At 46.1% G+C, this 22996-nt stretch overlaps 1 protein-coding gene, 1 long non-coding RNA gene and 1 other non-coding gene across 4 annotated transcripts; 2 read left to right on the top strand and 1 right to left on the bottom strand.

Annotated features, from left to right (window-relative positions):
- The first annotated feature begins 3473 nt into the window (after nucleotides 1-3473).
- Nucleotides 3474-14088, top strand: LOC139357398 (uncharacterized). Its single transcript, XR_011610414.1, has 3 exons — nucleotides 3474-3610; nucleotides 6406-6568; nucleotides 13959-14088. It is a non-coding gene; the product is annotated as an uncharacterized lncRNA (long non-coding RNA).
- LOC112425385 (U8 small nucleolar RNA) lies at nucleotides 5757-5885 on the top strand. Its single transcript, XR_003016430.1, has one exon. It is a non-coding gene; the product is annotated as a U8 small nucleolar RNA (small nucleolar RNA).
- A 2407-nt stretch (nucleotides 14089-16495) lies between the features above and the next one.
- On the bottom strand, nucleotides 16496-22212 carry LOC105474590 (interferon regulatory factor 2 binding protein 2). Of its 2 annotated transcripts, none has more exons than XM_011729379.3 (2): nucleotides 20687-22212; nucleotides 16496-20076 (listed from the first exon to the last, which is right to left on the bottom strand). In XM_011729379.3, exons 1-2 carry the CDS (start codon nucleotides 21732-21734, stop codon nucleotides 19361-19363), a joined length of 1764 nt encoding a protein of 587 aa, XP_011727681.2. In that variant the 5' UTR covers nucleotides 21735-22212; the 3' UTR covers nucleotides 16496-19360. The 2 variants fall into 2 exon arrangements, with proteins under 2 accessions (XP_011727681.2, XP_011727683.2); XM_011729381.3 differs by having other exon boundaries at nucleotides 20735-21786.
- Nucleotides 22213-22996: the final 784 nt, after the last annotated feature.

Here is a 22996-nt window from a genome sequence, read left to right as displayed (position 1 = left end):
GCCATTGCACTCCAGCCTAGGTGAAATGGTGAGATTCCATCCCCCAAAAAACAAACAAACAAACAAACAAAAACCGGTAGTGGTTAAGCCAAATACCTCCTTTGTTTTTAATTCCTAAACCCAGACCTTTCAATGTTTGAGTATCCTAAGCACTACATCAATTTCTATGTGTTTCTCTATGCGCTCCTCTTTCTTCCACTTCTATTCTGCCCTATCCAATTTTCTGCCATCCTCTTAACAGTGATTATTTGGTTTTCAAAACACCCTCTCACGAAATAAAGTTCCATGATTATTAATTGCAATTATTGGACATTATCATATTTGCTATAGCAAGAGATAATCCATGAAGATTAATCAGTGTGAAATGTGCAATTTATGAAATGACCTTTATACACCCTAAGGAAAAAAAAATTAACACATTAATAAGAGATGAGGTTGCTGGTACATTTGTTACTAGACTCTCCAAAGGTGATCATACATATATCTAGGAATCACCTTGCCTTTGGAATTGGAGCTGCAGATTCAAGGTATATACGTGTGGTCTCTGATGTTTCCCATAAACCACACTGTATTGAATTTGAACAATCAACCTGCATCTACAATGGGGCTGTCAATGAGAGTTAACTAACAATGTCACATGGCAGGACACTGAATGTTGTTGAATCACCCTGCTATCTGCCACAGTAGAACCGAGGGACTTATGTGAGTGCCCCTTGAGAAAACCTAAATAAAAATTAGGAAGAGGAAATAGGAATATTCCATTGACGATTTATGTCCATGTATAGATAGTATGTATTTTAAAACTAAATAATTTATGTTTTCTTTGTGATAGCAATTCCACATTTTATTCAGCATAGCAATCATGACAATTGATTCATAAAAGCAAAATTGCCTAATCAATGGACTAGAAATACAGTCACTGTGAATATAAATTCTTTCCTCTTCTAATGATCCCAAGCTAATCATTTCAGCTCTTCTGGCTCGTTTTCCTGATTAAACCAGGAGAATAAAGACAACAGTAACATGTGACTCCTACATTAGCAAGCTAAGCATGAAGAATGAGTATAAACCAGTCTGTAAGCAAAGGGGTTTGGGGGATTTGTATAATCCATTCCATGGCACGTCTTAACTAATATTCCCTGTACTGATAGGGCCAAAAAAAAAAAAAAAAAAAGTAACTCTCAAATAGCGAAAAGAAGAAAATGGGATTAGAGTTAGATCAGCTTCATTTTATAACTATATATAATTCAAAGCTAGTCGCTCGGCTTTGCCTCAGTTTTTTGTTCTGTAAAAGTGTTTCTTAGAGGCAGTTACGAGGATTAAATGACCCGACAGAGGCAAAACAGCTTTGTAAACCATAAGGCATTTTATTCAGAGTCAACAGGATGACTTTTTCCCCTCGCACAATTTAGAATTATGTACCTGTTGAGATAGCAACGCCCTTGTTTAATCCCAGCAATGCTTGGTTCCCAAATGCCTCTCTCACTTGCCCCGAGTGATACTGGAGCCACAAAAACCTCAGCTGTTTTTTTTGTTTTTGTTTTTGTTTTTGTTTTTATTTTTTTTCTCGTAGTCTTCCTCAGTTCCAACGTGGTACGCAGGTACCTGGCGTGTGTCTGCTTAGACAGTGGATGGCCCTTGTTCAAAGACTGATGGGAACACCTAGTGTAGGAAGCGGCGCCCGGGCGGCCCACACCAACAGGCCGCGCGCTCCCGTCTCACTGTGCGCGAGGAACCGGTGTGCTTTTCCGTGAGGCTGCATCGCCCTCCCTCCCTTGGCTTTCTGGGTGACGTGCCTGTGCCAGAGACTGCAGTGGCAGAACAGTAAAGAGGGAAGAGGCCTAGACAGAGGACGGGGTGGAGGAGGCATTTTACAACTTGTTAAGATGTGAGTCTTCCCACCTCAGCTGTTGGTTTTTTAAACAAAAACAAACTACAGATCAAAATCTCAAAGACAACCCCCTCTTCTGGGCTGCCCCAGCTTGTCTCTAAGCCACCTTCCTCCTTCGTTCTTTGTTCCTGCCAAGCCACTAATCAGAACAGCGTGAATCATGCACCTCAGCTCTGGGTGGCTCCCAGCAACACCCCAAATCCCGCAGTTGTAAAGCCAGCTGCTAGGAGTTTAATCCTGTTGAGGTGAGCGCTCCCTCAGGATCAGAGGGAGGAGCAAACAGATCAGGGACAAGCGCATCTGAAGTGAGCACATGTCCACCAGCCACAACCCCACTCCGCCATGATGTACTGATACTGCTCTGGTATCCACGCAGGGAGCACCCTTCTCTCCAGGCAGCCCTGCTTTGGAGGCTGATGTGGAGTGCTAAGTTCATCTCCCAGCATCTAGTCCATTCCTCAGCCACTCTGCAGCAACCATTTATTGTGGTGGGACTGATCCTATTCCCAATCGCAGGGAAAGACTCCTAACTAGATGCCAGTCAGGGAAATCCCATCTCCTTGCCCTGGGATTGGTTAGGGAATGGGCAGACCTGAGCCAATCAGAGCAGAGTTTTTCCTTGCCCACTAGGATGATGTTGAGACTGAGCCAATCAGAGGGAAGCTTGGGACTTGTTCTGGAAGGAATGCTCTGCCCTCTTTCCTCTTGGATGTGAGAGAAAGTGCATCATCTTGTAAGCAGGAGGGAAGGCTGCCTGAAGATAGTATCAACACAGCGAAGGCACAGATACGAGAATCAGAGAGAGAAGAAGCTTAAACCTTAAGCAAGTCAGAGCCAGGGCCTACCTGACTGTAGATTTTATTAGTTTCCAGAGCCATTAAGTTCCTAAAGTTTAAGCCTATTTGAGTAGGATTTTCTGTGATTTTGCCCTTGAAAGCATCACAACGGGTAGAGGCATCATCATCTGGTGAGGCCAAGGGAGAAGGAAAAGGAAACTTGGAAAATGGCCATGATGGTTAATGCTATGTGTCAACTTGGCTAGGCTATGTGCCCGGTTGGCCAAACACCAGTCTAGACGTTTCCTTGAAAGTATTTTAAAATGTGAGTAATATTTAGATCAGTAGACTTCAAGTAAAGCAAATTACCTTCCATAATGTAGATGGGCCTCATCCAATCAACTGAAGACCTTAAAAACAAAGACTGAGGTTTCCCAAAGAGAAGGAACAGGACCTCAAGTTTACAGCATAAATGTCCTGCTTGAGTTTCTAGCCTGCAGATTTCAGACTGAGGACTACAGCATGAACTCCACAACAAAATTCCAGCATGCTGGTCTGCTCTACAGATGTTAGGCTTTCCAGCCTCCACAATCACATCAGCCAATTCCTTCAACTCGGTCTCTCTCTTTCTCTATCCTATTGGTTCTGTTTATTAGTCAGGTTCTGGAGAGCCCTGACTTATAAGTCAGTGACACCAAACTTGTTTACTAAGAAGGGACAGGCACTGGTTCAACTGATTTGGTGGCAAAATCTGATTTGGGAGATGATGGGCCGGGATGAGGTGCAGCATCCTAAGCTCCAAGAGTCTCAGACACAGTCCAGAAAATGGTCGGCATCATGGAGCCCAATATGAGGTAGGAGAGACCCAACAGGAAGGCACGGTATGGTGACAGAGAACCTGGACAGAACGCCATCCCCTAGGAGATGCTGGGAAGAAAACCAGGCAAGCAGCAGAATCCTCTTCACTGCACTGGGGCTTATGGTAGATCTCCAGTCCTAGAAGAGACCTAAGGTTGTGGGGACAGGGCAACCAAACAGAGCTTAGTCATGGGCCAAGGCACAGTCCTGTCCCATGGACTTGCCCAATATGGGCCCAGAGAGGGAAGAAGTAGCTGAGAGGTGTGATCTAGGGGCCTGGAGCCACCTAGAAGCCTTTCCTAAGGACAATAGCCCTGGGGCAGGGAAGGAAACCCAGGGAGCCCCATGGGAACTCAGAGTTACAAGATGATCTTGAGACTGGGAGAGGCCCCTCAAAAGTCCACTTCATGCTTGGGTCAGCCTGGGGACTGGGGCGGATGTGAGCCTTCATGGTGGGACCTGGGAGCCCAAAGCAAAGGAGTTTCAGTGTCTCTTTCTGTGCGAACCCCTCCCCCTTGCTGCCTCTCTCCTGGCAGAGTGACTGTATCTGCCCCTATGGTGTCTTATAAATGCATTTATTATGGCTCCAGGAAGACAAAGCAGGTAGGCCATAGCTCCCACCTTAGCAATCTTACATTGAATCCTGGCCACACATTGAAATGAGACACTCATTTGTATAGGCCCCCAATTAGTAGCGGAGGTATTTCCAATCTCTGTCAGATATACCCAAAGGAACCAGCCTCCTTCTGTTTTTATATTCAGACTTGAATATAGTGGCCTTCCTATGGGGACTAAAGTAAAGGGCAGCTAGCCTGGCAGGTCTTCCCAGCTTTGCTAGGAGGAAGGTTATGGTATCCTCTGGTGCCTTTGACCTCCTGGCTCCTACTGTGGACCTCATGGCAAATTTGAGCAGAGCATTTCTGCAAGGCAGTGCAGAAACGTGACCCACTGACTTATAACTGCACCAAAAGCCATGAGAACCACCTCACAGAAAAGGCGGCGTCCTCAGGACGAGCTTAGGATTTGGAAGAATTGTGTTCGATACATATTTCAGGTGGTCAGAGAAGAGTTCATCAGTAGTCTTGATATTTGTAAAAATGTTGTGTAAGAAAAGCAGATTCCCAATTTCATCACTAAAGCAAAGTTTGGGTAGAAAATTCCAAGTTAGGCAATAAAAGTCAGCATTTTCATGTTACTTAAGAGTTTGCAGAGCATTTTCATGCTCATAATTCTATAATATAAGCATTAGTGTTCCCTCCATAGCTAGGGTGTGAGGAGTGATAAATACATTTAGTTAATTTAGCATAAAACTGACCTTTGTCCTTGCTGCTAGGGAGAGACAGAACCAAAACTAAAGCAGCCTTAAAATTCTCCAAACCAACCTCTCTCTGGCTCCTAGAACATGGTGTCCTTTCTTGCTTCTCTTCCCCACAGCCAAAAAGGGACCAGAGCTCCCCACAGTGGGGCTCGTAGGAGCCTGAACAGAGCACAGGCATGCAGACTTGCAACTGAAGACTTAGAGCAGAGTCTGCAGAGCATGAGCAGGACAAAGGACCAGCAATCTATTACCTCTGAAAGTGGTGGGGATGGGTTTCACTGAGTAGGGATCTGGAGAGGGGTCTCAGAAGCTTGAGGGTGTTAAATAAGCATTTAAAGAAGATTGGCCAGGCGCTGTGGTTCACACCTGTAATCCCAGCACTTCGGGAGGCTGAGGCAGGTGGACTGCTTGAGTTCAGGAGTTCGAGACCAGCCTGGGCAACATGGCGAAACTCTGTCTCTACTAAAAATACAAAACTTAGCTGGGTGTGGTGGCATGTGCCTATGGGCCCAGCTACTCAGGAGGCTGAGGCTGGAGAATCGCTTAAACCCAGGAGGTGGAGGTTGCTGAGCCATGATCATGCCACTGCACTCCAGCCTGGGCAACAGAGCGAGTCTCCATCTGGTTAAAAAAAAAAAAAAGAATACTGTCAGAGGAACTCTATCCACAGAAGACCTGAGTGGGAAGACTGTGTGAGAGGAAGAGCAGGTGAGGTTAAGTCACCCTCCCAGAACTCTGATGCTTCCTGCTTTGGGATAAATAATAAGACCTCACATATATTAAATCACAGACTCAAGGAGACTTTGCACATTGCGTCATTTAACCCTCACAATGAATTTAAGAAACAGGTACTATTATTATTCCCATCCTACAGATGAGGAGACAGGTTTAGAGACATCAAAGAACTTATCCATTGTCAGGTGGGATAATCCTTACCTCTGTTTGGAGGACAGTATTAGGACATGATGATTGGAGTCACATGATATGATTAATATCTGCTGCATAATCAGGACTCACAACACCCTGATTGCTCCTATCTGATTCTTCATGGCAATCTCTTAAAGAACAAAACGTATTTCCAAGGACACACAGCTAGCTATGGTGGAGCTGGGATTTGAAGGCAGTCCTGCCTTTAACCATGACACTGTCCTATGTCCACTTAGAATCTTTCCAAAAAAAAAAGAACTGCTGCTAACATGCTCCTCAGAGCACCCAAGGAGCTGCTAAGTGAGTCTTGCCCTCCCCCTACCGCCCTCTGTCTCCTCCCATGCCAGAAGATGGAAGACCACAGTGACTGATCAGATGGCAGCAGCACCCGCCTGTGACCCAGCAATCAGAACCAAGTCCCACCACTGCTGCAGGCTCAGCCTGAGCAAAGCGGTCACCATCCTATGCCACAAGGAGAACTGCTTCCTGCCTACTTCCTCCTGCTTTATCTTAAATCCCCCGAAACTCTGCACCTGTAAAAGCATCTCAAGACACATCACCCTTCTGATTGGGACTCTGATGTGGTTAGTTACCATACGCCCTCTGACTGCTTCTTTCCGGTTTTTTTGATCCAGGTCTGTCTGTGTGGACCCTGTGTCCTGGCTGAACAGCATTTGTGGGGTCCCTGTGCTTGCTCAGCATCCCAAAGCCCCTCATATTCCTCTGAGCTCTGTTCTTCCTCTATCCTGTCTGGTCAACCCCACCTCATGGCTGCTACCTTCAGCATTCTCTCCCAAGGTAGGCTGATTGGGTTTCTATTGTATCTTATAAATACATTGTTATGGCTCTTTTCTTATTTTCTATTACTTTTCACCATATTTCCCTTGTTGAGGTTAGAAACTAAATTTATTCCTTTAACAAATATTTACAGCACACATGATCATGACAGGTGGCTGTACTAGTCTGTTCTCTCCTTGCTACAAAGAACCACCTGAGACAGGATAATTTATAAAGAAAAGAGGTTTAATTGGCTCACAGTTCTGCAGGCTGTACAGGCAGCATGGCTGGGGAGGCCTCAGGAAACTTAGAATCACAGCAGAAGGCAAAGAGGAAGCAGGCATGTCTTACGTGGTAGGAGCATGAGGAAGAGAGATACAAGGGGGAGGTGCTACACACTTTCAAACAACCAGATCTCGTGAGAACTTTATCACGAGAACAGCAAGGGGGATGGTGCTAAACCATCGGAAACCATCCCCCATGATCCAATCACCTCCCACCAGGCCGCACATCCAACACTGGGAATTACAATTCAACATGAGATTTAGGTGGGGACACAGAGCCATGCCATATCAGTAGGGGTCACTTTGCCTTTCCTCACAGAGTTTACACTCTATGGCAGCAGTCCCCAACCTTTTTGGCACCAGGGACTGGTTTCATGGAAGACAGTGTCTCCATGGACCTGATAGGGAAGGGGTTAATGGTTTGGGGATGAAACTGTTCCACCTCAGATCATCAGGCATTAGATTCTCATAAGGAGTGTGCAACCCAGATCCTTTGCATGTGCAGTTCACAATAGGGTTCATGCTTCTATGAGAATCTAATGCCGTGGCTGATCTGACAGGAGGTGGCGCTCAGGAGGTAATGCTCGCTCACCGGCCGCTGACCTCCTGCTGTATGGCCTGGTTCCTAACAGGCCATGGACCCATATGGGGCTGCACCCTGGGGATTGGGGATCCCTGCTCTACCGCATGCAGGGCCTAGGATCTGGGGAGAAAAAAACTTATAAATTAGTAAATAATACATAACATCTGATGAGGCAAAGTACTAGGAAGAAAAATAAAAGAGGAACAGAGACTATAGAATGTGAAGTAGCTTAGCATGGATAATTTTATATAGTGCATAAAATATATTACGGTAGCTGAATAATGGCCTCCCAAGATGTCTCCGTTCTAATCTTCTGAACCTGTGAATATATGAAGTCACATGGTAAAAGGGACTTTGCAGATGTAATTAAATTCACCATTTTGAGATGAGATTATCCTAGAACTGCTTAGCTGGGCCCCATATAATTACAAGGATCCTCGTAAGGAGGCAGGAAGAGCAGTGATGATGGAAGCAGGAAGCTGAGTGATGCAAGGAAGGGACCACAAGCCCAGGAATGCGGGTGGCCTCTACAAGCTGAAAAGGCAAGGAAGTGGCATCTCCCCTGAAGCCTCCCGAGGAAACCAGCCCTGCCGACATCTTAATTTTAGATCATGGCATCCAGAACTGTAAGATAATCATTTGGTGTACTTTTAATCCATAAGTTTGTGGGATGTTGTTATAGGAGCAAGAGGATGCTAATAGAGGGTGGTCAGGGAAGATCAGGGGACTGATCAGGGAAGATCACTGAACAGGGGACATTGGCATAGAGACCTGAAGGAAATGAGGGAATGCATACATCTATGCATACATCTGAGGGAAGAGCATTCCAAGCAGAGAAGAGCAAATGCAAAGGCCATGAGGTGGGAGCATGCTCAGCAAGGTCAAGGAATACCAGGAAGCTGGCGTGGCTGGCATGAACAAGGACAGGAGCCATGTCTGGGAGGTAGCATGGCCTTGATGCACATTGTAAAGACTTTGGATTTGACTCTGAAGGAGACAGAAAGGCACCAAAAGGTTTTGAGCAAAGGAGAAACAAGATCAGATGAATATTTTTAAGGTTTATTCTGGCTATTGAACTGAGAATAAGTTGCAGAGGACAAGGAGAAACTGGAAAGACAGTCTGGAAGACTCTGCAACACCCTAGACAAGAGATGATGGCGGCGTCTAGTAAGGAGTGAGATGTGGTCAGATTCTGAATACATTTTGAAGGTAGAGCCAAGAGGATTTGCTGATAGACTGGGTGGAGAGTGGCTGAGAAAAAAATCCAAGTCAAAGACCACTCTAAGGTCGGTCTATGGCTCAAATAACTAGAAGATGGAACTGCCATTTTATAAAACGGGAAAGATTGGAAGGAGACTGTGGTGCGGTGGTGTGGGGAGGGTGGGAGGGAGATCAGAAGTTCAACTTCGGACGTATAAATGAGAGATGTCAATTAGATATTCAAGCGAACAACTGAGTAGGTAGCTGGATATACAAGGCTGGCACTCAAGGACGAAGGTTTAGGCTAGAGAAATAAAACTGAAAGTCAGCATATAATGTTATTTCAAAACCATAAGTCTGGATGAGATTGCAGGGAGTAAGTGTAGACAGAGAGAGGGAAAAAAAAAACCATCTGAGGACGAAGCTTGGGGGCACTCCAAGTGAGATAATGAGGAAGCAGTGAAAGAACAGCCAGTGAGGTGGCAGAATGAAGAAAGTGGTTTCTGGAAGCAAACTGAACATACTGTTTCTTAATACCTTTATATTTAAGGTCAGAGAGAGGTGGAGCTGGAAGTTAAGAGTAAGCAGTCTGACCCCAGAGGTCATGTTATTTACCATGAGATGTATGTGTAGAGTGAAAGAGCAAGTGAACCAATGAACGAATAAGTGAATGAATGAATGGCTATGACCAGATGTTGGTTCCTTCATGTAATTTTTCCTCTCCAGTCTCTCAACTCTTGCACATGCTATCTCTTTTCCTTTTCAATTTATTTGTTTATTTAACAATAAATGTTATTTATTTTAAAGTGTTTGTAGACATGGTGTCTCACTATGTTGCCCAGGCTGGTCTCAAGTGATCCTCCCACCTTGGCCTTCCAAATTGCTAGGATTACAGGTGGGAACCACCATGTCCAGCGTCTTTTCCTTCTTAACTGCTTACAATTCATCTTGTTCATGAAGAGTTTCAACCTAATTCCATCCATGTCCTCAACCCCTCAGCAAACATGGCCTAGATGAAAGATCTCTGGCTTGGTCTGGTCATTGCTTGAGACTCAGCTCAGCCAGTATTTGTTACTAAGACCTTGAATCAGTTCCTTCCAGTGCTACACATCTGTGGTGACAAACCCAACTCTTCATGACCTCTGAAGACTTACTCATGAATCCAGTGGCTCCTGTGTAAAGAAATATGATTTACAAGAAAATTAAAGGATTTTTTTTTTCACAAACACATTTTTATCAAGGTCAAAATCCAATGAAGATGCTCTTATTTCCCATTATACATCATTTTTATTGATTCCTTATTTAAATAAATCTTAACAAAAATGAAATATGTTCAAACATATTTTCAACCCACTCACCCCCAGCTGCTACCAGTCACACAAATACCATCCTCACTTTTAAAGTCATAAATGGAGTGAGGTAGACCATTTTGGTGGTTCATAGGCAGGCTGAGCTTTGAGTAAATGAATCTGAGCATAGGGTGTTTCATATTCTTTCTTTGTGATATTTTAATTTTAGTTCCAATAAAACTATACATCCTCCAAGGTGATGATAACTTCGGGAATCTTTTGGTACTGCGATTGAAACCCAGTGAGTACTCTAGGTACAAGATTCTGGCCTGAGACAATGCATTTTCTGTGATGACAGCAGGGGGAGCCCCTTCTCTCCAGTGTTTCAAAGCGATTTGCTATTATTCTGTTTAATATAATAACTGAAAGTCTCTATTTTGGGTGGTAGGCACTCACTGTGCCAATCACCTAATGATGCCCTGTATGACAGCACCTTCTCATGTCTCATTGATAAATGAAAAACCAGAAACCTGTCATAGAGGTTACCTCATTTGATATTTTAGCCCCCTTTGAGTCAAGTACAACATATATATACATATATACACACACACATATATACACACACATATGTATACGTGTGTATATATACATGTCTATGTATATACATACGTGTGGATATATATGTGTGTGTGTATATATATATTTTTTAGATGGAGTCTCGCTTTGTCGCCCAGGATGGAGTGCAGTGTGGCGATCTCAGCTCATTGCAACCTTCGCTTCCCAGATTCAGGAGACTCTCTTGCCTCAGCCTCCCAAGTAGCTGGGATTACAGGCATGCACCACGGCGCCCAGCTAATTGTTGTATATTTAGTAGAGACAGGGTTTCAGTATGTTGGCCAGGCTGGCCTCAAACTCCCGACCTCAGGTGATCCGCCCGCCTCGGCCTCCCAAAGTCCTGCAATTACAGGCATGAGCCACTGTGCCTGGGCTCTATTGTTTTTAATAATTGCAAAACAGACACAAAACTTAACTGAATTACCTGAGATGACTGCACAAGGCCCAAGAACATCTGGAGATTTCCTGACCTTTATTCTAGTGGTTTTATCTGGGGGCAGAACTGGACAATTCTGAGGTGTTTTCAGAGAACCCTGAATTTGCATCTCTCAGCATAGTTTCCTCTCAAAGGTCTTTGTGAAGGAGCAGAGCCACTGAAATTGCATTGCTGCTGTGTCAAGACAGTCACAGGAAAAGAGCAAGAATAATTTCCTAGGAATTGCATTTCAACCCGAAAAAGCTTCCAGATTCCTCAGTAACATATATAAAGAGTAGACTGTATTGCACGATTTCCATCTCAAGCTTCTAAATGGTTTTTGTGCCTATTATCTAGAAAGAAAAATATGTTGGTGAAGGAAGTCTTTGGGGTAGGGTTGTGTCTAGGAATTCACAAGCCTGAAGCAAGGCTTTATTTTTTTTAGCCTCCTATCCATTCACCCGTTCATTCACTTTTAAACAAAACTATTATACAATACTTAATCCACAATCTAGTTGCTACTTCTGGTAGCCAGCACCCTGCCCCCCCCCCCAACTCCAAAGGTGGTGATGGAGAAACAGTTTAATGTCAGTTTTTAAAGTGACAGGGGTCATGTTGTTCATTTTTTGAGAAAATACTGCAGAGTATTAAAGGGAATAATTAATAAAAATCAGCAGTAAACTAATTCGGTAGAACCTCAGTGCACAACAATGCTATGATCAAAGAAAAATTTTTTTCTTAAAATTTAAATAAAAGTTTCTTGATGGAAAGTAAACTGATTCCAGGCAGTCAGTTGTTACAGTACTCTGGGCAGTTCCCATAGGGGCATGTCCTGAGGTTTGCTTAATAAATACATTTTTATTAGCATGCACCATCCATTAGTGCTAACACAGATGCTTCTTAAACATGCGTGTTTACTTCACCAGCACGGAACATTTGGCTTATTATAGCTACAGCCAAAAAAAAAAAAAAAAAAGGCAGCATCATGATTTCCAAAAAGGGAGTGACATTTGATTTGGGGCAGCTCTTGTCATGCGCCATCTCCAACTTGGAAAATCCACCCAGTACAGCCCGGCCAGTCGGGGACCCTTGCAGGCGGCAGCCAGGGCTGCTGCTGACGCGCGTTTGATCTTTTCTGGGCCACCGAGGGCTCGCCACACCCCTGCTCTGGCGCGCACGTTCCTCGCTCGGCCTCGCCCAGCAGGAGCCAGACCTTTTACTTTATTTGGTTCACCACGCGGTCTCCGCTCCAAAGAGCGCGCCGGCGGCGGCGCCGCACGCGGGCCCTCGCGCGCACTCGCACATTCTTCCCCGGGAACGCGGGTGGGGGGCGCGGGGAGGTGGCCGGGCCCGGGCCGCGGTAGCTCTAATTATAGCCCGGCAGCTGGCGCGCGGGCTCGGCCTGGCGCTCGGAGCCAGGACAGGGCGGCGGGGCGGGGCGAAGCGCACGGGGCCGTTTCCCGTTTCCGGGCCCGCGCCCCGCCCCGTCCCGTCCCGTCCCATCGGGTCCAGTCCGGCCCCGCCCGGGGTCGCGGGGTTCCACGTGCGCAGAGCCGGGCGCGCGGAAACTGCGCTGCTCCAGCCCGGGAAAAGTTCTAGAATAGAGGCGCGGCGCAAGTCAGGGGGCCGCCTTGGAAACCGCAGCAAGGGCTCCTCGTGGGCTCCAGGCTGTTGGAGAGTGAGGGAGCCTCCTCCCCTTTCCTTCCCGTGGAGTAAACAGGGCTTGCCAGGGCTGGATTCTTTCTTCCATTTAAAAAGTGCCATTCTGAACAGCGATACAAAGTGAAAAAATAAATTTTTTAAAAAAGAAAGGAAAAGCTACAATTTGACCACTCTGACCAGCCTCCTTGTTCCAACTGGCCTCTTGATTTGTATAAAGATGATGGGGTCTGGCGGCCCCTTTGATGCATGAGTTGCACGCTGGGCATAATGAACTTATTGTGCGAAAGCACTTTGGACTTCGGACTGTGTTCCTATGTCAGAATTTTACTGTGGTTTGTAAGATAAACTGGAAGGAAACAAACTCATAGTTAACTCTTGTCAATACGTGTCTTGAACCAAGCAAAGTGACATTTCCTACCTGTGGCTTTGACTTTAAGCTGCACAAAAGGTAGGAGCTAGCCTCTCAGCTGTTCAGAGCCTAGAATGAGATGCCTGCTTAGTAGGTGTTAAATAATAACAGCAACAACCCATATGGTGCTTATTAGGAGAATAGTATTACAAAACTTCTCTAATGACTGTGACCCTCCTGTGAAATTCTGATTTCAATTGTATATGGGGTACAATAAATCTTTATCTTTTATCACCAGAAAAGCTAATTGAACTGCTGTTTGCAGGCAGAAATAACAAAATGGGGGTAATGGGCTCTCAGCCTGGGCTAAGGCTCTCAACAGCTTTTTTCTGTTTTGCAGCTCACACATATAGTCGGCTCAGGCAGATGGCCCAAGCCAAGCCTGTGCCAAAGAAATGCTGATTTAGTCTGACCCAGACAATCTCTACTCCCACATGTCACTTCTCTGCAGAACTCTTACTAGTATGGCAAATACTTTAAAAATCATACAATAAGGCAAAAGCTCAGTAATTTGAGGTTCACTTTTAATAAACTCTTTCCATGCATTAAAATAAATTGAGGTCCTTAGCTCTGGCGAAATGTTGTTTCTAGGTTTTTAATTCCACCCCCCTACCCCACCCGCCCCAGACATAAATAGCCACATACGCAATTCAAAGTACTCTATTTGAACTAGTATAGGAAAGATGTTTTCTATAATATTGCAGATAAATTTGCAATGACTTAAATATTTATCTGCTTAAGTTGCTGAGTGCCTCCACAACAAAACCGAACTCAATTTTTGGTGCCTGATGGGCATCTGAATGTTACCTGATGGTGATGATATACTTAGAAATACTAATTGCTAAGTAAAAGTGGTAAGTGATGTGATCTACAGATTATGTAATGTAGTTCATTTCCCCCAAAATGTAAACTATATTTAGAAATATTCAAATGTGACATTATTACCCTATACAGGATGTCTTATCTCAGCATCAAGGGCGTCTGCAGAGCTGCTGGAGGAGGCTCTTTGGATTACGCAATCTAACTTCTGAAAGCCCATTCAAAGGATGAGAGCAACCGGTGCGTTGAAGCTCTCAATTTAAACTAGGAATCCTGTAGTCTAGTCTCTAGACTTATCTGACCTAGGCAGAAATCATCTCCCAGAGGCTTTTCATGGCTGATTCTGTGATATTTTACTTGCATTGAAGATTCATTATTCCATGTTTTGAGTTAGTGTGAGTCATACAGTGCTATTCTATTTTCCAAATAAATGTTTGTCTTACAGAAGAAACTTTATACCATTTTAATAGGGTTGTTTTACAAGGAAATTTTACTCAGTTGGTTTTTGGATTAAAAATAAAAACAGCTTTTAAGATACTATGTCTAAATGATTCTCAATAATGATCTGTGGTATAGTTACTTTTTGCCCTAAAATACCTTTTCTGTGGGTTGTATGGATTGTTTTATGTTGTGCCAGGCAGATGTGCACAATTTTCTGATAAAAACCAGTACAAACACAGACTTTGTATTCTATAATCTTTTAAAGAGGCAAGTTACACTCCAAATCAACAAATCAGAGAGCTGTTTCCAATCAAGCATTTTAGGTTAAGTTGTATTGACACGGGGAGGGAGCAGATGACACAGTAATGAGTTAAAACAATGTTCACTGTTAAATTAGGTATCAATTAATGTAATAACTAGGGGTAGTGTGGGTATCCCTGACAAATTATGGATTTATCTGAGGATTAATGGAGGAATCCACAGATAATCCATAAATCTACTCATTTTCTAGCTAACCTCTTAACGAGTAATTTATAAATTGTCTATTTGTGTGCCTTTTAAGTTACAGTGAGGGGTTCACACATATTAAGGAAAATGCAGGCTGTCAACAGAAACAGCCAACAGGAGATCTAGATAGTTTGTAATCTGGAAAGTCACACCTGTAATTTTTATTTGATTGTAGTACTATTGCTGTCAGAGGCCTAACCAGTGGCACTGAAAGAGTTAAAACAGTCCCCACCCCCACCCCTGATTTCTAGAACCCCAGATGATAAATTGGGTAAATATGTATTCCATTCATTGGTGCATCTGACCTTGGTCTGTGACAGAGGAAAGGCGTGTCTTCTCATACTGTTCCCTACGAACAAAAGGCAAGCAAATGAGGGTGACTCAGGACTTCTCATGGCCTACACACAACTGAACATTTTTCTGAATGATTCCACGTATACACTTAGGAATCAGGAAGAGAAACATTTTACTCTTCACTAACCAAATAAAACCATCTATAAATCATATGCAAAACAACTTTGAGTAAAGAGGGACTTAAAAGTCTAGGAATTAAAAAAGGATTTCCATAGTTTCCTTTTAACTCTCCCTCAACTCCCCTTTGGGGAATAAACAAAGACATCTGCCACATCAAGAGTCCGGTTTGTTTTCTTAACTGAAAACGAAATGCAGTCATTAAAGTGTATCTTTGGGAAGAGGTTTTGAAATGTTGAAAATTACTTCTACAAGCTGCACTATTTTCAATTTCATTAAAAATAAAATTTAGCACTTTTGTTTAAAAAAACTGAAGTTCATCCTATTTCTTTTAACTAGTTATTACATGAAAAATTGTTTATTATTATCTGTAACTTGCTAAGAATATGGTTTCTTGAAAATGACCTTAATAGCCTACTAATAATGAAAAACTATTAAAATATATATAGTGATGGGCCCCCCTCCTAGTCACTGGACCACCCCTAGTGTAAATATATTCAAGTACACATTCACTGTTGCTGTTTAATTTAAAACATATAGTAGTAACTCTACGTATATCCTAGCCTCAAACTCTTTATAAGTTTCACAACTTCCTTTCATAGAGAAGTCTGCCAAGCCGTTAATCAATAAAAAGAGTAAAAGCTGCAACATCTAGGAAATGTCTTACTATATGAGAGTAGCCAGTAAAATGTGTCTCCATGCTTTCTACCTTTTATCTCTATTTATAAATTTAGGTTTCAGGATATCAATAAAGCTCATACATGGATTTGGCTTTTTTCATTCCTAAGCTTTCCAAAGTATAAGGCTTTGCTTTTTTTTTTTTTTTTTTTAAATCCGTTTTGTCTTTAGTGCATTTCCTATGGCCCAAGGTAGCTGTTTTATTCCAAAGCTTTCCAAAGAGCAGCTCCAGGTCTTGACAGTCTTTTCAGTGTCGTCACTATCTTCTCCTTCCAATCTACTATTGCAGAATGGCTGGTTCTGCTGCTAGTTGAAAAATAAACAAATGCTTTCTAGCTGTACTTTGGTCAGCTCTTTCATCTGTGTCCCCTATCCAGTTGCCCTTTCCCCAGTCCCTGGCACTTCTTTTTTATATATACCATCAGTTGCCTTTTTGTTCCATGTCTTTTATCTCCTGAAGTTCAGGCAAACCCCAACCCCAAACCCACACATCCTTTAGTCACATTGCCATTAGTGATTAAAACAATAGCCATTCTAAGCTTGCTTTAGAAAATTAAAAAAGGCCTCAGAAAATGTTCAGTGCTCCCAATTTTATTTTTATTTAATGCTAAAAGTTAAAGAAAAAAAGGTACTGTAAATCTGACAAATGACAGAATTCAGGTGATATTTCCATAGCGTGATTTTAAAATATAATGTTGATATCTGAAATTACACTCACTTCAGTTGACATGAGTTTCATCATATATAGAAAAAGTATCACCTTCAACTTAAAAAAAGTAAAGGTTAAAAGGTGGCACACTTTTAAAATACTTGGTGGCCAAGGGAAGGTATATAGTAAAAGTTGTAAACCATGTGTATGTTCTCATAACTTTAAATGTGAGGCCACATAAAAGACAGTACATCTGTTAAATTCTATAAATTGTTAAAGCAAAAAAGGGAAAGCTTCAACACCCCATCCCCTTATATTTTGAGTATTAAAAGCATAGCTGAAATATTAGGATTTGAAATCTGATACTGCCCATGTACAGTAAGTAGCTTTCTGACATTTTTATCCAGCTGTGGAGAATCTCTGCACTGTCATCAGGTACAACAAAAGATCAAACCCACGTCCCAATGTTAACTTTTTAACTTAAAAGAATGCCAGAAAACCCAGATCAACACTTTCCAGCTATGAGCCTTCCACAAAGGCCACACAAGGGCCAGTCAGACTCGTGCAGCTCTTATTTCTTAATAGTAGTAACCACAATACACAGCTCTTTAAAGCTGTTCATATTCTTCCCCCATTAAACACCAGTACAGAGAAACCACAGGTTGCCCTTCCCACAGCTGGACAGACTTATCCAAAACAGCAGGATGGTTCTCTATTAATCTCTTTGGAACGCGTATCTGTATTAAGATTGCAAAACATACAGATAGCTACCACAAATTAGGTCAAATGACTGATGAAGTTGTAACATCTATGAGGTCAAATTCCAGTTATAATAAAGTGCCTAGATACACATTTATACAACAGATCATAATAGCTGATTTCTTTACAAATGTCTTTATGGGCATGTAAAATTGACTCTGCATTTCTGCATGTGTGCATTCACATAAGAGAGACCAGTCTGAACTGAGTCATATATACTCCAATTTGAAAAAAAAAAAGTGTAACTGGTTAATCATGCAAGTCTGTTTGTAATATAACAATGACTGGTAACATGAATTCTCGCACAGTAGTAATAATAGATGCACTCATTAAAAACACTATGAAAAAATACTGTATTTGGTGCAGTATCTGATTTTCAAGTGTTAGTAACTTGACCATTAAAAAATATTTTGAACAATTTAAAAAGGAAAGACAAACATATAGCTAAAAAAGAATCCAAAGTTGGTAAAAATCTGTATTTTCAAATGAAAATAGAAGCTAGGCTGTGAATCATACACATAAATTCTAGACCTTGAAGCCATAATTCAGCCTAATTATAAGGCCAAGTTACAAACACCTGAACATAAGGATTTAAAAGTGTTCCTGTCAATGTTAAATCATAACAGCACAAAAGAAAAACCAGTATCACTGTGAGACAACTATTTCTAATAATTGATGATTTATTGGTTTTAAAAAAATCATTTTACTGATGCAAAATAGTGATCAAAAGAAATTAGTTTACAAAAAGACTTCTAAAAATATTTTGAGAGGTGGGGCCTATTATATAAAACCCTTAATTTCTTTAATTTCCACTAGTTTATCATTTTTTTCCAGAACAGTATTATTCACTTGGTATTTCAAACACATGTAAGAAGGAAATTACAGGTTTCCTCCACCCACATTTGGGCTGTCACTGATATGCCCAAGGGCAGTCCTGGCAGCACCACGCGGCTGTTACTGTCATTGTACCATACTGTATTCAGCACTCACTAGAAACAGGGTATAGGTGGTAGTATCAACAGCAATAGCACTACAGGTAAATGATAAACAAAACAGAAACAAAACCAATCCCACAATCTCCAAGTTCACCTGGACTGTAACTTCTCTTGCAACTCTTTCAAAATAAAGGACAACAGCAACAACAAACAGACCTCTAGGGTGTTTAAAAAGATGAAGTGGCGCTGCAGAGCTGGGCGCTGCTCAAAGATGGCAGTGCCATCTTGTACACACCACCATCCATTATAACCGCCTTCCATCACTGGAATTGTGTCTTATGTAACCAACTAGCATGCAGCATTGTAATCTTACAACTGATCACGTGGACAGTGAACAGCGGTCAACTTTGTCTTTAAAAAACAAAAAAAAACAAAAAACCCCAAAAGACCACACAATCCTGAAAATTTCCCAGCAGCACTCTCAGTCATCAGTTATCTCAGGAACTGAACTTTTGAACAAAACAGAGATTCAAAATCTACTTTCCTACTCCTCTGAGGACAATGCTTCAGGGTAAACTGGTATTTCCCAGTGGCATGCCCACTTGACAACATGCCCGTTCACTCATTTCCTTTCCTTCTCCACCACTTGGCCTCCGGCCTGAGAAAGGGACCAGCAATAAGGAATGACAGACAGTAAGGCAATCTTACAATGTCAGAAAATGTATTTGGCTTTTTTTTTCTTTTTAAAATAAGTGCATACAAATACAGCTAGAAGCATTTCTGATTTGCCAAGTGCTCTAAAAAAGCAGCGCAAGTCACAGCCTACATAGAACGGTAACTGTCACCAGGATAATAAAGCACAAAGATATGCTAATAACGTTAACAAAAGAAAAAAATGCCTTTATAAGTACATACCTTTTGTCGTCAAAAAAAAAATATAGAAACACAATGTATTCAAAAAAAATCAAAATTATACAGCCATGTTTATGAAGTCTACATTTCCCTTGTCTTGGATATATATATATATGGAGATATATATATACAATTCAAGCAGTTTTAATTAAGGGTAATCATTGGGTTTTTCTGAAACCGGAAAGTCACGAGTCTCTCTCTTTTTTCACTTTCACATCTCCAGCAAGGATGGTTGCAATTTCCCCTTGCATAAAGGCCCAGGGGACATTGGAGCCCACAAGAGGGCATTTTTCCCCACTGGGACAATAGACCTCTCCACTAGCTCCCTGCTGTTTGATGCTTTGTCTGGAGCAAGGGAAGCAGAACTTGTGCGAAGGGACGGACGGGCACTGCACAAAATGGGTGTCCTCCAGCCGCTCGTGGCAGAGGGTGCAGCACAGCGGGGCACTGGCTGCCAGAGAGGAGTCCGGGAGGCTGGAAGGGTGCACTGGCTCCAGTCCTCCTGTGTTGCCTGCTCCCTGGCCCCCCACCTCTCTGGGGCCCAGCCTTCTTTGGTTCATAGAGGACGGAGAGGGCGGACTGTTGCTATTCCTCCTGGTAGTGGAGTGAACCTGGTTGGCATCTTTTGAGGCATGACTGCCCCCTGCATTGTCTGCTACTAAGATCAGGGCTGCCATGGGGGACTGGCCATTCTGGGCCGCTTCAGGCGGTGTGGTCCGGTTGGAATGAGGTGAGGCAGTGGGTGGTGGCGGAGACACAAAAGAGGATGTAGGAGTCATGGGGATCTTGAGCCCTTCTGTGGATGTGGACAGCCACGGCTGGGCCTCTCCATTGATCTTAGGGGGCCCGACTTCACCTTCTGGTTCTGGAGAGGGCTTCCTTTTCCTTGCTGTTCTTGCAACTGGAAACACAAAGAAATAAAAGGAAAAAGGAAACATAAATGGCGGTGCACTGAAAGGGATCCTTCCCTTCCTAACCCGAAACAAAACTCGTTACAGAATTCCTGCTCTCTAAAAGCAGAGACGGAAAACCCTCCTACGAGTTTCAGGTGCACGTTTCAGGTGCACATACACGCAACTTGAAACATTTAGGCGTGTGGGGTTCTGAGGCAGTAGACTGAAAATAAAACGGAGCCACTGAAAATGGCAGGCTTGTAACTGCCTGTTTTTACACATGCACAAAAGTACCCTAGTTTGCACTGGGCATGTGACTGCTAATGTCCCCCAATAGGTTAAAAGGTGACTAGTGCCCTCATGCTCCCATCCAAGAATGTGCTGGGAAAGGAAAACCCCGTGTCAGAGCGTATCAGCCCAGTCTGACTCATCTCTGTTATGCTGCTTCAGCACATGAACACGTTGCCACTAAGCACTGGTTCCGCCTCAGGCAGATCAGGAAGTGGGGTATTTGTTGTTTCTGAGCTGGGGTAAAATGGTGAATCGAAAGAACCACCCCTCCTCTGCTCTCTGTCCCCTTTTCTCCCCTAGAACCCCTCACTTCACAGCCGCCCCTACCTGCTTTAGACCCGTTGGCCCCGTTGGCCTCGAAACCCAACAACCTGCCTGCAGTCAGGGCCGGCTCCTTCTTAAACTTGCTCTCGAAGGGCCCCGAGTGGCCGTGCTGGTGCAGCGCCAGCAGCGTGTCGCGCACGGTCTTGGGCCTGTTGACCCAGTCCTGCTCTCCAGACCCGCGGCTCTTGCCCGCACCTTCCGCGCTCAGCTCGGCGGCCCCGGCCGCGGTGGACAGGCTGTCCGCCGGGCCCCGGTGCGCAGGCGGCGGCGGTTGCTTCTCCTTGGCTGCCGCCTCGCGCTGCTCGTGCTCCACGGCCGCGCTGCTCGACACGGATGCCGGCCGCTTGTGGGCGCCCAGGTCGGTGGGCTGCGCGGAGCCCAGGCTGGCGGCCGCGGTTCCGGACACCGCGGCTAAGGAGGCGGCAGCGCGGCCGCCGAGGCCGAGCGCGGTGGGTAGCGGCGTGGCCGAGCCGTTCATGAGCGGCACCAGGGTGGGCGGCACCGCGTGGCCGCGCCGCGGGTTCGGGCTCTGGCGATTCAACTCGGGAGGCTCCTCTAGCTTGGAGAAGCCGTTGGGCACCAAGATGCCGTTCACGGGCGGCGGCTGCGGCGTCGGCGGCTGGGCCAGGCTCGCGGCCGGACGACTGCCGCCGAAGTCAGAGCCGAGGCGCGGGGGCCGCTCGGCCGCGGCCGCCAGGGGGTAGCGCTCCAGGGCCTGCGGCGCGCGCGGGGCCGCCTCGGGGCCGCCGTGGCCGAGCTGCTGCTGCTGCTGCAAGAGGATGTCCTTGGCCGAGAGCGGCGGCGGCTTGGCGGCGGCCGGGGCCGCGGCGCCGGGCGGGGAGCGACCCTCCGGGAAGCAGCCGTGCGCCCGCTTGAGCTGCCGCGCTGTCTCGATGACGAACTCGACGCGGTCGGCGCCCTCGTAGTTGACGCAGCCGCGGCACACAGGTTCGGTGAAGTCCCAGATCATGGCCCAAGGCATGCGGGGCAGATCACACAGGTAGCACGACTGCCGCCGGGACGCGGCCGCCACCGCCACCGCCGCGGCCATGTCCGAGGAGCCCGCGGCGCCGGAGGAGGAGGAGGAGGGGGCGCCGCCGCCGCCCCCCACCGGCACCACGCGCGCCCTCCTCCCCCCCCAACCCCGCGTCTCCCCCACCAGCGGCGGCGGCGGCCGCAAAGGCGGCGGCGGCGGCGGCGGCGGCAAAGCCCGCGAAGGCTCGGCGCCCGCGCAGCGCCCCCGGTGCACGAGGGGCGGCGGGCGCGAGGCGAGGGGCTGCAGCCGCGGCAGCAGTTCCCCCCGGCCGGCGCGGGCGCGGGCGGGCGGCGCGGTGCGGCGGTGCGGCGGGCGCGGCGGCGGGGGCTCGGCTGGAGCCGCGGCGGGCCTCCAGACCGGGGCGAAGACGGGCCGCGCGGGCGCGGGGGAGCGCAGCAGGTCGCGGCGGCGGCCGGCACAGTGTGCGGGGCGGGGGGCGGGGAGGCCGGGGGGGCAGGGGGCGGGGGGCGGCCGCCGGGGCAGGCTCAGCCCGAGCGGCGGGGCATGCCGCGCCGGGGCGGCGGCGGCTGGGCGGCGTGGAGCTCGGGTGCGGCGCAGGCCCCGGGTCGCTCCGCCGCTCTCTCACAGCTCCTGGCGTCGCCGCTCTCCAGCGCCAGCGTCAGCGGCCAGCCAGCCTCAGCTCTGCCGCCGCCACCGTCGCTGCTGCTGCTGCCGCCGCGGCCGCTCCACTTCTACAGACTTGATTCTTCGACAGTCTCGCACAGCGCCTGCGCGGGCCCCCTCCCCTCGGGCGCGTGCCCGCCCTCCCGCGCGCGCGCTCCCCTCCCCCCTGCGCGCCGAAGGAGCGCTGTCGGGAGAGCCGGCTCTGTGGCGCCCGCCCGCTCGCGGGGCAGCGCGGCAGCGCAGAGCTGGTGTCCCCTCGGAACACGGCGCAAAGTGGTCGTGTGCTTTTCCTCCACTTTCCCTCACTTCACGCCCCACCCGGCTGTCTCGACCACCCTCAGGATGTTTTCCCCTGGTGTGCCTCTGGACCAAATCGTGCTAAAAGCCATTTCTTTTTCTTTTATGCAAGGCCACTTTGTCACTTGGTTTCCGTCAGTCTCCTGAGAATGGGGATTTTAGGTCTAGCGTGGTTCACAGTTCTGGTTTTTTAGGAGTTATACTTGAAAGCTCAATGTCGGACACAAGAGCATGAAATCCGTCACTGGTGCTTTGCATTTGCATTTGTCTTGGGAAGGACATACCCGCCGCCTGCCCCTTCTACTAACTAGGGAGAATCTGGATGTTCCCAAGCCCAGCACCACGTGCACACGCCG

Source organism: Macaca nemestrina, chromosome 1 (genome assembly GCF_043159975.1).
Source record: "Macaca nemestrina isolate mMacNem1 chromosome 1, mMacNem.hap1, whole genome shotgun sequence".
NCBI classification, from domain to species: Eukaryota; Metazoa; Chordata; class Mammalia; order Primates; family Cercopithecidae; genus Macaca; species Macaca nemestrina.
The sequence above is the reverse complement of the archived record's forward strand: the minus strand, read 5'-3'. Positions and strand labels throughout refer to the sequence as shown.